The 17,200-nt window shown below is 40.2% G+C and overlaps 1 protein-coding gene across 2 annotated transcripts in view; it reads left to right on the forward strand.

Annotated features, from left to right (window-relative positions):
* LOC150079033 (twitchin-like) overlaps window positions 1-17,200 on the forward strand; it is a 2,795,346-nt gene that overhangs the window by 2,471,458 nt on the left and 306,688 nt on the right. For both annotated transcript variants that reach the window (XM_090382361.1, XM_090382360.1), the window contains one exon: window positions 15,975-16,174. In XM_090382361.1, coding sequence (XP_090238487.1) covers window positions 15,975-16,174 — 200 coding nt within the window. The remainder of the gene's footprint in view (window positions 1-15,974; window positions 16,175-17,200) is intronic.

The raw sequence follows: 17,200 nt of genomic DNA on the forward strand, positions 1-17,200 counted from the left end.
TGACCTTTCCGCATCCTCCGTATTTGGTGGTGACGGGCTCGAACCCCGGTCTAATCAAGAAGCGTGTGCTACGCACTGCTGCTCCTTCCCACCTGGCTACGGAGGCGCCAGTTCTGCATGCACCTAGGGCTATCCTAAGAGAGGAATGTTGGATAGGCACAAGACGGGCTAAGGTGCTCTCCCTAGCTGAGTCATAAACTGGTGCTCCGTAGTCTAGCCGAGATCTAATTAGAGATTTATATAAGTGGAGCAGAGTATAACGATCTGCAGCCCAAGATGTACCGGAGATGACCTGGAGTACATTCATTTTCTTTGTGCAAGTGGTTCCTAGATATTTTATGTTCCTGGAAGTTTAATTTCTTATCAAAAATTATCCCTAGGAGACGAATACTGTTTACGATTGGTAGAGGGTGATTGGCCAAGTGCAACTCAGGTTCAGGATGCATTCTGTGCTTTGTGGAGAAATATATGGCTGTGAATTTGTGGCTTGACAATCTGTATCCATTTTGTGCCATCCATAATTCAATGTTATTAATGGATATTTGTAGATACCTCTCGATATAGTTCATATTCTGGGAATGGCAGGATATGGTAAGGTCACCCGCATAGAGATATGAACAACGGCGTTTGGAATGCAGTTTGTGATATTGTTTATTCGTAGTGAGAACAGAGAGGCACTAAAAACAGAGCCCTATTGGACTCCTTTTTGTATATATGTTTGAGATAAAACCTGCTGGTACTTAACTTGGAAAGATCTGTATCAAAGGAAGCTTTGAATAAAATATGGTAAATGCCCTCTCATATGAATAGAATGGAGATCTCTTAGGATGCCGTGTTGCCATGTTGTATCAAAAGCCTTCTCTATATCAAAGCATATCATGACGAGATGTTGATTTCTGATGAACGCGTTTTTTATGATTGATTCAGCTTTTGTCATGAGGTCTAGGGAAGATCTATTCTTTTGAAAACCAAACTGATTGTTACTGATTATGTTTCGGGATTCAGGATACCAGGTGAGACGATAGTGAACCATTTTTTCCAAAGTTTTGATCAAGCAGCTGGTTAAAGAAATTGGTCTATAATTGTGTGGAATCGAATGATCTTTTCCAGGTTTTGGTATAGCTATTGTATAAGAATGTTTCCAGGAAGTGGGGAATATATGTTCTGAGAATATCGAATTGTAAAGTTTAAGCAATGAAGCTAGTGAGTTCTGATTGAGATGTTGAAGCATTATATAGTAAATTCCATCAGGGCCAGGAGCACTGTTTCTTGAGGTATGTATAGATTCTTTCAGTTCAGATATTGTTAATGGTTGGTTATAGGGCAAATGGCATGTAGCTTTGAAGTTCAGTTTCCTTTTCTCAGTTTCGGCTTTAATTTTTTGGAAACACGGTTGATATGTGCTTGAGGTGGACAATTCACCGAACACAGTTCCTAAGGCATTAGCAGTCTCTCCAGGAGAGGAGATCTCCTTCCCATTCCAGTTAATAATAGGTGAAGGTGATACATGATATTTTCCACTTAGCTTCTTTATTTTTTCCCAGATTATTCGGGTATCAGTATCTTTGTTGATTGATGAGGCAGTTTTATCCATGAATCTTTTTGGGCCTTTCGCTGGATGTAACGAGCTTTGGCTCTCAGTCGCTTGAAGTTAATAAGGTTGGCAGAAGGTGTTCCATGCTGCGTTTTTTTCTCTTTTTGCTTTTTAACAATCACTATTCCACCAGTGATTGGTATGCCGATAGCTTCTTATTTGAGATTATGGGATGGCAGCTGTTGCAGCTGTTAGTATCTGCGTTTTGATATGATCAGTGGCAGTGTCAAAAGCAGAAGACTCAAGATATCCTCGTCAAAAGATACATGATCGGTAAATTTTGTCCAGTTAGCTTTAGAAAAATTCCATTTCTTTTTTGTTTCTGTTTGTTTATACTGGGTGGTTTGAATGCTACAAATCAGCGAATAATGGTCACTGTTTAGAGGATTGTTATGTACTGTCCACTCAATAGTTGGGAAGAGGATCGGAGAGCAGATTGAGAGATCTGTTGAAGTGGTTGAGCCAGTAAGAAAATGGATGTAAGTAGGTAAGCCAGTGTTCAACAGTATCAAATTCTCTCTGTCAAGCAGCAATTCAATAAGCTCACCACGCCCATCTGAGACCAGAGAACCCCACAATGGATGATGTCCATTAAAATCTCCTAATAGACAGATAGGAGATGGTAACTGAAAAATAAGATTTTCCAGATCCTGAATTGTGCATGGACAGTTTGGTGGAAGATATATCGAGACCACTGTCAATGTGATACCGATTACTATGCGGGTAGCAACAGCTTCTAATGACGTTTGCATTGGAATGTGCCTGGAGGGGACTTGTGATTCCACTAGTATAGCTACTCCTCCCTGGGGGCTGTTAGTTTCAGATCGATCTTTTCTGAAGATAGTATAGTTTTTGACTGAAATTGATATTTTTGTTGTTAAATTCGTTTCTTGTAAGCATATGGCAGCAGGATTGTAACAGTGAATTAGTTCATCAATATTGCTGTGAAAACCTCTGCAATTCCATTATATTATTTGTTCCATTATGTGGTTTTGTGAGTGGAGTCTGCTTTTTGTAAGTGGCTTGTTTATATCTGTCGGGTTTTGATTTTTATTTTCTTGAAAAATTTGGACGTCTTGTGTCATTGCCCTCTTCCATATCATCATCTGCATGTATTTTAAGCAGATCTTCTGAGTTGGTGGTATCATCTGTGTCCATGCTTGATATGTGAGATTGCTTCACATCAACACGATAAGATTTCTGCAAATTATCCACTACTTGGGAAGGAGGGACTCTCTGGGATAGAACTGTCAATGGTGTATTATTGCATTGGTCTACTACGTTTGGTGGAGATGGATGATGGTCCGAGAGGACTAATCGAGCCCAGTCTGAGATCGATGTATCTGGAGGGATGGACACTTCCGTCTGACATGCTACTGCTTGATGACTGTAAGTAGCAGAAGCATAGGTGCATTTTGGCATACTTAATTTTATTTGTTTTCTTGCCTCTTGATAGGAAACTTTATTTTCAATTTTATACTTTTGTATTTTTTTCCCAACTTCCAGAGGTTGCAGTCTTTGGAATATGCCAGATGGTTGCCCTTACAGTTTGGACACTGTGGGGTTGATGTCTTACATTCTTACGCGACATGTGCAAACCCAGTTTGCACATGTCGCGTCTCCACGGCATGCTGTCTGGGAATGGCCGAATTTGTGGTATTTAAAACATCTTAGGAGGTTCGGGATATATGGCCGAACATGACAGTTTAAATATCCTACCTTGACCGAAGCTGGTAGTTTTGGAGAACTGAAAGTTAAAATTATACTCTGGGTAGGGACTAAACTGCCATCTTTACGGATCACGATTCTTTTTGCCTGCGTGACTTTTTGTTCTTTAAGTTCCTGAACTATTTCATCTTCAGGTACATTCAATAAATTCCATTCAGTGATCACTCCCTTTGAAGAATTGAGGGTGTTATGTGGTGTGAATTGAACTGGGATTCCACTCAAGGATGTGAGATGTAATAATAGTTCAGAGTGTCGATAATTGGTGGTCTCTATTAACAAATCTCCAGATTGGAGACGTTTCACCAATTTTGGTGGACCCACGGCATGTTCTAGTCATCTCTGAATGATAAAGGTGGAGAGCTTGCTCACAGGTTGTGTTGACAGAGAATTTATTATTAGGAAAGCTGCTGATTCCTGTCTGTCAGTGTCCTTTTTCATTCTCTTCGAGAGAGAGAGAGAAGTCACGGTCAGTATCGTATTTGTCACTTTGTTGAGAGCACTTTGGCTCTAAACGTGGAAATTCACTTGTTTCCATCTTTGCTCCTTTTAGCCCCGAGGGTTGGTTTCCCCCCAGGTTACCGGCCTCGCCACATGGAGGCAGGAGCAGTGCCACCAGTGACCAAGCAGTTGTTTAAGTTAGTGGATTTGGTTAGTGATATATATAAAGAATAAGAAAGGAAAGGTGGATTGCCTTTCTGGGTTCTTACTTTTTGACTTTTAAAGTGCAGAACCACTTCAAGTAAATAAAATAACAACCGCAGTAGAAAATAAACAAAACTATATCACTTTGGAGATCACTCTATAATCGCAGAAGAAAATCGCTTGGCACTCAGGGCCAATTATGACTAACAGTTTGCTTACTTCCTTTGTTGATAATCAGATCAAGTGTATTACTCCCTCTGGTTCCCTCCCGAACATGCTGCTGTAGAAAACAAGTACAGGTAGTTCTCGACTTTACGAGTTAATTTGTTCCTAGCTTGCACTTGTAAAACGAAAACTCATAAAGCTGAAATTTATTTCCCTTAGACATATGTTAAAAATAGGGATTACATTATCAACAATGAAATTAGTTAGCTAATTAGTTTATGTTTAAACAATGATTGATTTATCCAAAGAAATGAAAACATAGCCTGTAAAATCAAGCAAATTATAATAATAGAGAAATTATTTATGACTTACAAATGTTAAAGAATATTTATACTTCATCGACTAAATGCACACTCATTGATCACTCATTATTGGCTTGGCACTCGGTTTGTTGCACAAAGAGTCATCCTCTTCAGAAATGCTTCAAGAGGTGTTTATTTCCAAGATAATCTTCTCTTTTCTTTATAAATTTCAGAGCCTTCCAACAGGTTCTTGGAACCATAGGGGCTCCATCTTGTGATCCTTCCTATCGTCTATAGTACTTGATGAATTCCTTAATTTGGATCTGGTATGAGGTATGTTTGGGTTCTAGCAGCACCTGGGGTTTCTCCCATCTTTGCCTGTGTTCGTTGTATTGGACAAGCCAGAGATTTGAAAAGTGTGTGGGATTTGTACTATGTAATGTGTCATACCCTTAGTTCTTCCAGCCTGTTAGCCGCTGGGCCCCAGATGGGACCCAACATTACCATACCTCGCCAACTGGGAGGTCGGCTGGGCATTACCAGTATTTTATAAAGTACTCTGGGTGGTCCTGCCACCTACTTTCCTGAGATTTCAGTGGCTAGGACCAGGTTTGAACAAAAAAAAAAAAAACTAGGTTATTTTCTTTGAAGAAAATAACCGAATTTTCTTCAAAATGCGGTTATTGATTTTAGCAGTGCGTGGGGTCTTTCACTAAAAACTTGTTCTAAAGGCCTAATAGGTTGGGCAATAATTTTGGTGTATTGGTGGCCTCCAAAGGGCAGCAGGGCATGCCCATGCTCTGCCAGACGGAAGTGTGGGGTGGCAGGAGGGGGAGGAGACAGCAGGGCTATCACCCCCTGCTAGGGAGTGGGGAAGAAAGCAGGCTGAGACAAGGGTATCCAGTCCAGTTTGCCATATGGCTATTCGTCAGATCTGATGTATCTCTTTAATGCATTCCTTGTTGATTCGCTGTCTTTGGGGAATCAGCGGTCTTTAATATAGTGTCCGAGTGGCATGTCTTCACATCTGGTTTTTGCCTCTTCAGTGTATTCCTTGATGGATTACTTTAAATGGGGAATCATTAGTCTTGCCAGTCTTATTCGGGTGTCATGTCCTCTCATCTCACATTTGTCTGTTTAGCATATTCCTTGTTGAATTGCTTTCATTAGGGGATTACCCATCTCAACAGTCCTGTCCAGGTGTTGCAACACAACATCTGATGTTTGTCTCTTAGTGCATTCCTTGATAAATTGCTATCATTGTTTTCCGTCTACTGAATAATGCCTGTGCAAATTTGCTGAGGGCAGCAAATTCCTCCTTGGAGTCAATTAGGCGGTATTCTTGGTTTGTGGGAGTGTATCTTATTCTCATGATGAGTTCTCCTCTTAGGTCTTCATATAATTCACACTCATGGATAATGAGTGACGTTTTTCAGTAATACCCATACTGTGGAGCTTATCTTTAAAAGGTCCATGTCCCGTGAGGAGGAAGGTGGTATTCAATCCTGGGCAAAGCCATTCTGGAGCCTTTGGATGTAGTTTCGTGACATTGTATATGAATTTACGGGTGATCTCGCCTTTACTTGTCTTGCTCCACCTAGTCTGCCACTGTTGCATCAGATAATCTGATATTCTTGCTTTTTCTTTTTTATACTCCTTAGTCATATCCACTGTATATCCATTTGTTGTTATAGAAATTTTCTGTGAAAGGTGATATATCAGTCCACATCGGAGCACCCCAAGGTCCAGCAGGAGATCCCCTGTCAGGACTTGAAGAGCCGCAGTACTTGTTGTGCTGCTTGCCCTGGAGATCGTGAGGAGGATGTTTCTTTGGGTTGTCTCTAGTAGTCGTCTGTTTACTGCGGTTCCTGCCTTCAAGAACCAGGCAGGGGCTCTGTAGGTTAAACTGGTGTAAAAAGCATTTGGCTAGTAGAGGGATAGGGTTCTCCTGTTGAGCCCCCAGTCCCTGCGTGTCACTCTTGCAATCAGAATCGTATATCATCTTATTTTCTGTTTTAAGTTGGTGATATGGGGCATGAAAGTTAAGTTGCTGATATTATATCCAAGTATTTGAGTTGTTTGGACAGTGTGGTTCCCGCAACTTTGATTGTGGTTCCCGCAACTTTGATCTGTGGAGGCCTCCTAAGGGCCAGGGTATCCCGAAATAAGATGGAATTAGTTTTCTCTGGTGCAATCCTAAGAGTATGAGTGTTTGCCCAATCTTGAAGTGTCTGAAATGCCTGATTAGCTTGGGTCTCCAGGCAGGCTCTTGAGTCTGCTGCAGTCGTCAGGATTAGATTGTCTGTGAAGGCCGGGGCATCAACATCACCCAGATCCTTGGAGAGGAAATCGTCAAAAACAATGTTCCACAGGTGGTGGCATGAGGAGCAACAATCTGGACTTTTCTATTTTGTAGGTATGATCTTAAACAATTGAAAAGGTTTAAAGGGAGTTGCACCGCTCTGAGCCTTGCAGGACGCACAGCCACCGCAATGTGTCGAACGCCATAGCAAAGTCAATTGTGATGGCCAGAAAATAATTTTTGGTGATTTGCCTTGCAGAGCAGATTTCAGATTGCTTCAACCATCAACATTCCGGGAGTGAAGCTGTACTGTTTGGGTGTGTTGAGCTTGGCATTGTGGTAATGTTGATTTATTCTTTTGTGTAGCATTCTTTCCATGATCTTACTGAGCATGAATAGCAGTGCTATAGGTCTGTAAGAGTTTGGTAATTCCGGGAGTTTGGTTGGGCTTTTGATGATTAGTTTGAGTGTTGCAATTTTCCATTGGACTGGAAATTGGCCCTGTGTCAGGCAGGTATTGAAGAGGCGGAGCAGAAGATCTGGTACAAATTCAGTGGCCTTTTTTTGCCATTTCTGGTTCAATTTGGTCTGGGCCTGGGCATTTCCTGTTCTCGGTTCTTTGCGCTGCCTCCTGCATTTTGTATTGTTCATTGCCTTGGCATATATCTTCCTCCCAGGTCATGGTAATGGTGCCTTGGGGAGTTTTGGTTGCCATTACTACTTCCCCCTTGGGGAACTTGTTTGTGATCATCCTATACACCAGGGGTTTTCATTACCAGTTGTTTGGACCAATTTTTCCCAAGATTCTTTTTTGTTTTTCTTGATCTTGTCTGTGTATAGGTTTCGGATTTGTCTGTAGTATTGATTTTTCAGTACCATCACCTCCTCTCTCGGCCAGGTCCTTCAAGCTCTCTGGAATTGTTTTATTTTTTCCTGGACTAATTTCCTCATTCTATGGAGCTCTGGGGTCCACCAGGGCATTGCTCCTGCCAAGGGGATTTTTCTTTTCATGGAGGTCTCCGCTGCTGTGGTAATTATTTTAGTCACCTTCCTCTGCATTTGGTCAGGGTTTTTCATCCCTCCTTGTTTAGTTGTTTGAGTATCGATGTGGTGCTGTTCTTGTATGTGAAGGTTGTTCTTGTATTCATCCCAGTTGGCTTTTTGGACATTAAATCTGTATAGCATGTGCTTTGCAGTTGCCGCTCTTGCAAGATTTCTTCTGATACCGTAAGTTATAGTTCAGTGGTCCGAAGTTGTCCATTCATTTTGCACAGTCCAGTCAGTTACATATTTCTTTAGGTTTCTTGTTGCTAGTGTAATGTCAATTGTTGCTTCCCAGGTTAAGTTACTGTATGTTGGTAGGCAAAATGGCTGATTCTTTACTGTGAATGTTTAATTGGCTAGAAAGTGTTCCAATTTCTGACCATTTCTGCTTCCTCTGCATTCAGGTGTTGTACTGTGTCGTTGTTGTTTGTTGGAGTGGGATTTATTGGCGCAAGGGCTGCTATGACCATATTGCGCCTTGTACTGTGTCAGACTTGTGACCTACACATCAGCACCCACTATGATTCTCTGCCCAGGCAGAGTTGTCTGGACATTTTCCAGGTAGGCGAGGGCATTGTCTATCTCTGCACCTAGCCTGCAGTATAATGCTATGATATATATAGTTCCCACTGAGGACATGAGTTGGGCACATGCTGCCCAAGGGGTGAACAGCTGGGGAATTTTGGTGACTGTGAGTTCTGTGTTTCTCACTAGAGTCGCTGCCCAGGGTGTATCTTCCATGCTGCTTTGTACAACTTTGTAGCAAAGTGGATATCCTCTCACTTGCTGTTGGTGGGTATATGGTTCTGTGATCACGATAACATCCACGTTGTCTTCTTCCACCTTTTGTCTCACCTGCTCCATCATTGCTCAGGCTCTTTGGGCATTGAGTTGGTGTATTCTAAGTACTGTGGAGTTGAATCTTTTAATTAGAGTCCCCATAGTCGATTCTTTCTTGATATAATCCTTTGGTTTCTAGGTAAGTTGGCATTCTGGATCCCAGATGGAATGTGTATGCTCTAGCTTCAAGCTCTTGCAATTAGTACATATGGGTTCACTGGCTTTGTTTGGACAGTTTTTTTGTTCATATCACTTACCTGAGCAGTGGCCACAAGTCGATTCCTTTTGGGTGCAGGTGCGGGTAGTGTGGCCATACTTGCAACATCTAAAGCATTTCGGTATGGCCACATGCTCCATGAACCATAGGCTGCTCCACTCCACATAAAGTCTGCTCTGTGACTTAATAACTTGCCATGCAGACTATGTAAACTTGACTGGAAGTTGTTGTCTTTTCCATTTTTTGATCTTATCTTGTATTTGGGAGTTATTAGGTTGGCTGGTTCCTGTTCAGGCAGTTTGTGTCATAGATTCTTCCTGTATATTTCTTCTGTAAGTTGTTCAGATTGCAGTCCATGGTTCACCTCAAATAATATGATCTTGGGGCTTCCACTCTAAGTCCAAGCGAGGTTATTTTGCTATTGGTAATTATGTGGTCTGCCTCCTCTTTGGTTTTGGTCTCTATCAGTATTCCCTGGTTATTGGTTTTTCGTATTGACTTTATTCTAGTATTTTGATAGTCACTTTTCACATTTTCCATGACTCTTTGTTTAATTTCCTCACTAGAGTGATTTTCTTCATCTGTGGGAAGAACAATTACCAAGTTCGGAGGTTTTATTGTTGTCTTTTTCTTCTGGTTTAAATTGCGGTTTGTTTCCCCGTTGTCACGTGGTGGATTCCTCAGCATGCTTGTGTATGATGGGGCGTGCTGTGGCATTTGGTTGCCTCCATCCACTTTGTATGCCACTGCCTTCTGATGCTCCACATTGGTTTGGAGCAGTATCATCTCCATTTTAGTCCATTTGAAGATTATGTCAGCTCTAAGGGCGGCCGGGATTCAGGTGCTGTTGTCTTTTATAATCATTTCAAAGGCTGCCCTTATCGCAAGCATTTGCTCCAGGACTGTCCCCTGTGGCAAGGTAGTGGGGTTGAGAGGGCTGGCTTTTCTCCTTGCCTCTCCTTTTCCCCGTGTCTCTGTTCTTCTGTTCCCTTTCTTGTTTCCTGGGAGTCTTTGACTTTGAATTTCTCTATTTGACCTTGGCATTGTGAGTCTTTTCCCTGTTACTCCCTGCCTGGATTCTTCCTGTTCCTCAGTTCTGTCAATGTATTCTTCAAAGAAAATCTCCGGATAAATGGGATTCCGTACTATCGGGGTTTTAAGTATTCTCCAGTTGATAGCAAGTTTCAGTAGGTGTAAAGTGCCACCAGCCACAAGTCCGTGGGATTAGTAGTGCAGTCACAGTGTTCACTAGAAGTTCTGGTCTCTTCCCACTGGTCACGTGGGGGGAATAGTCAATTCAGAGGTGCCCTAAAAAGGACTAGGTAAATAATGCAGATCTGGTGCAAAATTCCTCTCAAACATAAAAAGTTTACACCTATAGAGTCCACAATTGTTGATTCTTCTGGCATACAATGATCAAAATTAGCTGGAAGTTAGATACTAACATCAAGTGTGATAGACAACGTAGGCAGCCATATTGGCGGTTTGGTGGTCTGACCAACGAGAGGTGTTGCTGATGGTCACGTGACCAAAAAAACGGGAACAATGCCCTTTGATCTTAGTGTTTGGGGAAGAAGTTATGGCTGCTGCCGATGTATATAATTATTTCAGCGAAATCTTCATGAGTACCTATTTCATTAATGACAAATCCAATCATTCTAAAAATTATAACTAAATCGTAATGAAGCAGCTTCAATTCTGCATAATGTCAAGCATCTAAATAGACAATACAGTTACAAACTCCTTAATAAAAAACCTATGTTGAATAACAGCCAGACCTATATGGCGTCGGCATGCTGTGTGCTGTTGTACATAGTAATCACACACTACAAGTCAAAATTTTGAAATGGTCATAACTTCTCATTACCTTTGCCGATCTTGACTTTGAAACCATCTATAAATAGAGCTTGACAAACAGAACTTGCTGAACACAAAATAAATCCACTTTAATCACTTTGAATAATTAATTAACACTATAATCCAAGGAGCATAAGAACTGTGCATCTGGCCAGATTCAGCCAGCAACCTCTGGGCTGGGTGCAACGTATTGCTTTTGTTGATGATCTTGTCTCGACCATCCGGCTAGTATGCGAGCCCTTCTCAAACACTGCCATTGATTGCCTTACCAAATGGGCTGCTGAGTGCCACCTTATCATCTCACCTGAAAAAACAAAGACCATTCTTTTAAAAGGTGCAGTTCGTGAGGATGTAAGGTCACCTGCATCTAGCATCAGTGGGGATAGCCACTCAATGAAACTTTCAGGTGGACCTCTCCACAGTACCAACCCAAAATAATATCAAACCTAAAATGTTATGGGAGACAATCTATATTGGAAAGGGTGCATCGATATTCACATCCGCAAAAGTATTCAGCCAAAAAGATGGTCAGAATATCCAAAAGAGCCCACCAGCAGTAGCCCCTTAATGAAAAATACATAATTTTTCATTAAGGGGATTCATTCTTATTCATAAATTATCATGATGAGAATTATCATGAATACAAAGAGTTGTCCAGACTTGTGGACAACTCTTTGTATCTCAACTGGAATCAACTACAAAACCAGGCAGCATTAAGGCCATGTTTGCGGAGGTACTTGGAATAAATATTGGTGTGAGACAGAGAAGAACCAAGTACCCGACCTACTCCTTAATCATCCTCACTTGCTCTCCAGCGAAGATGAGCTGTGTGCTGGATCCAGGTTATAGCCCCTGGAGCCCTTGTCAAACCTTTCCTGGATCAGAACCCAAGAACTGCAATAAACCACCAACATGATCATCAAATGCAATAGCAATTAAAGCTTCCAAGCCAACCAAAAGCATAAGAAATGGGAAAACTCCACTGAGAACAAACTTACTATAGGAAACAAACTGTCCACATATTAATCAATGCAACTCTCAGCTGAATATAATGACAACCCCCAGAGCTCCAGACCTGTGGCGAATATCGCTGTACACATCACAACATACAGTAGATCAATGCAGACTTTAAAAAGAAACTTGCCACCTGTATGAACTGCAGTTACTATGGCTACCACCATTCGAATTGGCTTTCAAAATGCAAGAAGTATTTGTAACAAGACAGACATTTGAACAGCTTCTTCTCTTAAAAACCCTTGATATTCTCTGTATTCTGAAACATGGCTTGGGAATGAGTGGGACTCCCTTGCCTATACTCCTCAGACCTGTTGCCAGATGCTATGCTCCTCTAGGTCGGATCATAGAAGTGGGGGAGTCGCAATACTCTACAATATCACCCTCTTCTCATTGGTATATTCTGTCTTTAGCCATTCCCTTGTATTTGAAGCTTCCACGGTCTCCTTCAAGCTTCAAGCTGAATAGACATATTAACAGTGTATATCTTCTTACTCCACCAGGCTCAAACAATGATATCATCAAAGATGTAATCCATTGGTTGGTATATCACCATGCCTCTGCTAAGCATATTGTTGTGGAGATTTCAATCTCCCTCCTACTCTTCCACATCTCAGTAGGAAATTCATTAGCAAAATGGGTTCACTGGAGAACAGCCTACTTAACTGATATCCATAAAAGAATCTTCTCTTAGATTTGATATTCTCCTCAGCACTCTGCAGCCGCGAGGATGGTCTTGACAATCTCTTTCAATCCGATCCCAAACCCATAACTTCAATATCCAAGGCCCCAGAAAAGATAAAAGAGATCATCACATCCAAATTCATCGATCCACCATGATGTCTCAAAGATTCTCTATCCCCTGGGAAGCTCTCAATAATTGCAATATCAAGCTAACTGTGAATCTCATGACCAGATGGATTCAAACCATCACAAGTTATGGTGCAACAAAGATTGTCTGCATCACTTTCCATTCAAGAGCATGGTGGGCACCCTCATTGAACAACAGCTTTCAGGAAAAACAAAATCTGCATAAGAGATGGAAAGAATCAAGCTCTGTACAAGGTTGGATGCCTTCTCCAAAGGGCAATATTCAATTTTGCCAGAAATTGTCTGCAATTTAAAAACATTTAAATGCAACTCTACGAAAAGGCAAATCATTTATGATTCTCAGCACAAAGGAATTCCAAAAACACTGGACCATGAACTGAATATTGCACAGTTCTTAAGCACTGTAGCTCCCGATGTATCTAGGGAACTTACCTGTCAACAACATCCCAACTGATATTCTCGCCACCATTTGCATCACCGGGAAGCATCATATAACTGCTATAAATGGATTGCTGCCCACATTCTAGAGCAGGACAACTAATCAATGCTCTCCCACTGTGTCCAGGAAGCTTTCACACATCATAGTACCAGCATCCAAAACTTCACCTATGTTGCACCACACACCATCTAGTTCAACTTGCCCCCTCAAAGCTTCTCCACTGACAGCTTGGGCTCCCTTCTGCTCAACATATTAACCACCACCTGGAGCTGACTTCTTCTCCACCATTCCTGACCTCCTCTCAGTTAGTTACAACTGTTTTTTCACCAGATCTGGGTTCCCCAGATTCACCTTTCCAGACCTGCCGAAATTGCATAATTTCAAAGTGGGATACTACTTCACATCACCATGCTGGACCTCTGACACTAAAGTCTGTTGGTGTTTGACTACCAGCGACCTATCCAGCACAGGATGCCACTTTTTTGATTGCACAGGACACTCTGCTCCTTGTGCCTCTTCTCCAGGCTTTGGCCACTGATGGCTGCCTTATCTATAGTCATCACTGTTTATTCCTCCTTTTTTCTCCTTCCTTTGACTATTCCCTAGTGGTGCTTTCAACAGTTTTTTTAAGGGCCTCCCCTGAAAAGCTCAGGTAACTCTGGAGTTGGCCTTGTCAGAGTTTCAAGTGCCTACCTCCTGGCTCACCTCCCCATATTCTGGATGGTAACTGGGGGTCAGCAGTGTTCCACAGGGCCCTGCCCCTAGACTAAGTGGCCAGAAGAACAACACAAACCACATTATTCATGCTTTCTGGCCTCTACAGAGTACAGCCACTCCCCGGCTTACATAAAGGTTGCGTTCCAAAGAACTCTACATAAGTTGGAATTTCCCTAAATGCTTATACAGCACTCGCAGCTATGTATGCCGAATTTCATTGAAGCAAAAAAGAAATGCTCGATGAGCATGTAAATAGAATTATTTATTCAATTTTTTTATCTCATGCACAGGAAAAATTACAAAAGTGTACAAAATTACAAAAATTTCAAAATTATAAAATTACAAAAAGAGAGAGGAGACAGGTGTAATGTCAACAAGTTTTACCTTTTGAGCATTGTTGCCAGAATCAACGTCTCCAGCTGATAAGTATGCCGCTGCAGAGTTTGAGGGCTGTGGAGATTTAGAAGGGGTTTTTTCCAGCACATCACAAAATTTCTCTGCAGCTGCAGAATCGTAACTGGTGACTTCACTGCATACTTTAATGTTTTGGAAACCAGCACAATGCTTAAACCTATTAAACCACCCATTGCTTGCCATGAACTTGGCTTGGAGTTTGCCGTACTTACCCTTAATATATTCATAAATACTTCTTGCTTTTTCTTGAATGGCCATTGGACTCAGGGGCACTTGCTTCTGAATCTGATTTTCCATCCATATTATTAATAGCTTTCTCATCTTCAATATAGCACCCGAACACTGTTTTGCAAACACTGTTGATCTTAAATGCGTTGATACTTTAATGTGTTCTTTTATACGTGCACTGTCACTTAAAATAATGTTCACTGTTGAAGTAGCGAGACCTAATTCCGTTGAATAGATGACAAACTTTGTCCTTCTTCAAACTTCTTAATTAATCATTTTCATTTCTAAATCAATTTTGTTTCGTTTCCTAGCATTGCCAGCACTTGCACTTTACATTGGTCCTTTTCCCTTCACCATTAATAAGTAAATAGGAATGAAGAGAAGATTCTGAAAACTTATTTATGTTTTTTATATGATTGAAGATTTCAGTGAAGGGAACACATATTTCATCATAATAACGTAAAAACCCACAGAATTCCAGTTATCAGTATTATTGCAAATGCAATAAGATTGAGTTTACTACCTGTTTATAATAGATTGTGCTAACAAAAAAAAGTCCAATAAACTGGAAAGTGCAAATTGTTTTATGGTAGTGACCTCCAGAAATGTGTTTTTGAAAAATATCACAAAGGTGTTCAAAATTGATTCTTATAATGGAACATATGATAAAGATGAAAGTGTGTGCAATTTCCATTATAAAAATGACCTTTTAGAGAGATAAATACTTAGTTATATAGCAAAAATTTCAACTTCTGAGGTCTTGGAACGAATTATCGAAAAAAAATAAAAAAACAATGTGTTATTGGGTTCACATTACGATGTTTTCACAATACCTCCATTTACTCCTACAGGATGAAAAATACGTTTCCATGATTTTTTAAGTTTGCACCGGCTGGCTGAAATTTATGTGAAATTGAATTTCTGTAAGTTGAGTTAAGCCGGGGACTGCCTGTACTGTAAGCTTCACGTAGTATGCAGGTAACCTGTGCCACCAGTCAAACTACATAGTTTGACTGGTGGCACTATTCTATTCTATTCTGTACTATGTATAGCATCTACCGTTGGACTGCCTGCTTTATCTAACACAAAGAAATCAGTCTATCTTTCAAAATACCCAGCTTAAAACACAGTCTGTAATGGATATTCTTGGGGATGATGCAAGTCTTGATGAACTGTTGGCATACTTAAAACTGATAAAATTCTATTGCCAAATATAATACACCATTTCAAGTTTAAAATTTTGAACTAGTGGAACACAGTGGAAATGTAAAAGATGCAATATAACCAAGGAAGCTGTTGTGCCAAAAAAAAAAAACCAAAACAACAACACGTTTGTGGATTTACACCCGCCATTTAGGTTTTCGGATAAAGTTTAAAAATAATGTAAAATTAGGTGTCCAATTTTGAAATAATGGTTACAATGTGAATTTGCACAATTTATATGGGGATTTTTCTTAACTGAATTAATCATATCATTATAGCTGAATTGTCATTGTTTCTGAGGTTGCTTTAATTTTTTGATTGTATATTCTAAGCTTACTGCATGATTCTACATTTATATAGCTGATTTCCACAAAGAAATTTTATTATAATTTTTGTTATGAATAAATGGCACATAAGCTTTATTATTATTTTTACAGCCAGAAAATATAATGTGCCAGACAAAGGCAGGCAACAGCATTAAGATGATAGATTTTGGACTTGCTACTAAACTTGACCCGAATGAAGTGGTAAAGATATCTACTGGAACAGCTGAGTTTGCTGCACCTGAAATTGTGGACAGAGAACCAGTGGGCTTTTACACTGATATGTGGGCTGTAGGAGTTTTAGCATATGTACTGTAAGTGTCATCATTCTTAAAATTATCATGATGCTAAATAGAATTTTTTTTTTTTACTATAAATAAATATTCTTTATTTTAGAAAAGTAGCTAATTTACAAATCAAAACTAAAATACATTCTGATAAAGCTTGGATGTAATTTAATTTCTTTAGAACTAGAACAACTATGTTACAACCTGACTTTTCAAACTAAATTGAACCTTGGTTCAATTTAGTTTGAAAAGTTCAATTTAGTTTAACACAGTTCATTATGCTGCTAATCAGATCTTTATCCTTATGAAAAGTGATATACACATTATTATTTTGTTTCATATATCTCCATTATAAAGCCATTGATTGTGAATGTCTTAGTTTTAACAGTGTGCTTGCATCAAGTTCTTTAAACTTGGAAAAAGTGCTACAGAGATGCTGCAAGCATTACAGAAAGTTTATGGAGATGACCCTGTGAAGAAAATCGCAGTTTACGAGTAGTTTAATTGGGGTAAAAATGGACAGGAAACCCTGGAAGATGAACCTCACAGTGGACGACCTTCAGAGTCATAATACGATGAAAGTGAAGGGACTTGTGCAAAATGATAGGCGAATGACTGTTGTTGAGATTGCTCATGAAGTTCGACTGTCTGTAGTCTCAGTACACACAATCTTGATGCAAGATTTAGGGATGTGTCACATGTGTGCAAAATTTGTTCTACACTTGCTGTCAGACAATCAAATTTTCTGACCTGTTTCAACAGATCCACAGATCCTTCCTAAAGTGAGGCTTCCAGACCTCTTTGCAGTATTCAATATGCAGCCTAACAATTGCTTTATACAATGGGATAATTAACTCCTTATCCCTACTGGCAAATTTCTGTATCTCATTGACAACACCCATAAGCTATCAGTTTTATGCTGCACTGCTCAGAGAACAGTGTCTGCATAATTACCCACAAATCTTTTTTGCTCTCTACTACCTTGAGTATGATATCATCCAGTATGTTCTTCCGGTATATGCACTACCTTGCATTTGTTAATGTTAAACTTCA

This window comes from Mastigoproctus giganteus, chromosome 10 (genome assembly GCF_048544385.1).
Source record: "Mastigoproctus giganteus isolate SK-2022 chromosome 10, ASM4854438v1, whole genome shotgun sequence".
NCBI lineage: Eukaryota > Metazoa > Arthropoda > Arachnida > Uropygi > Thelyphonidae > Mastigoproctus > Mastigoproctus giganteus.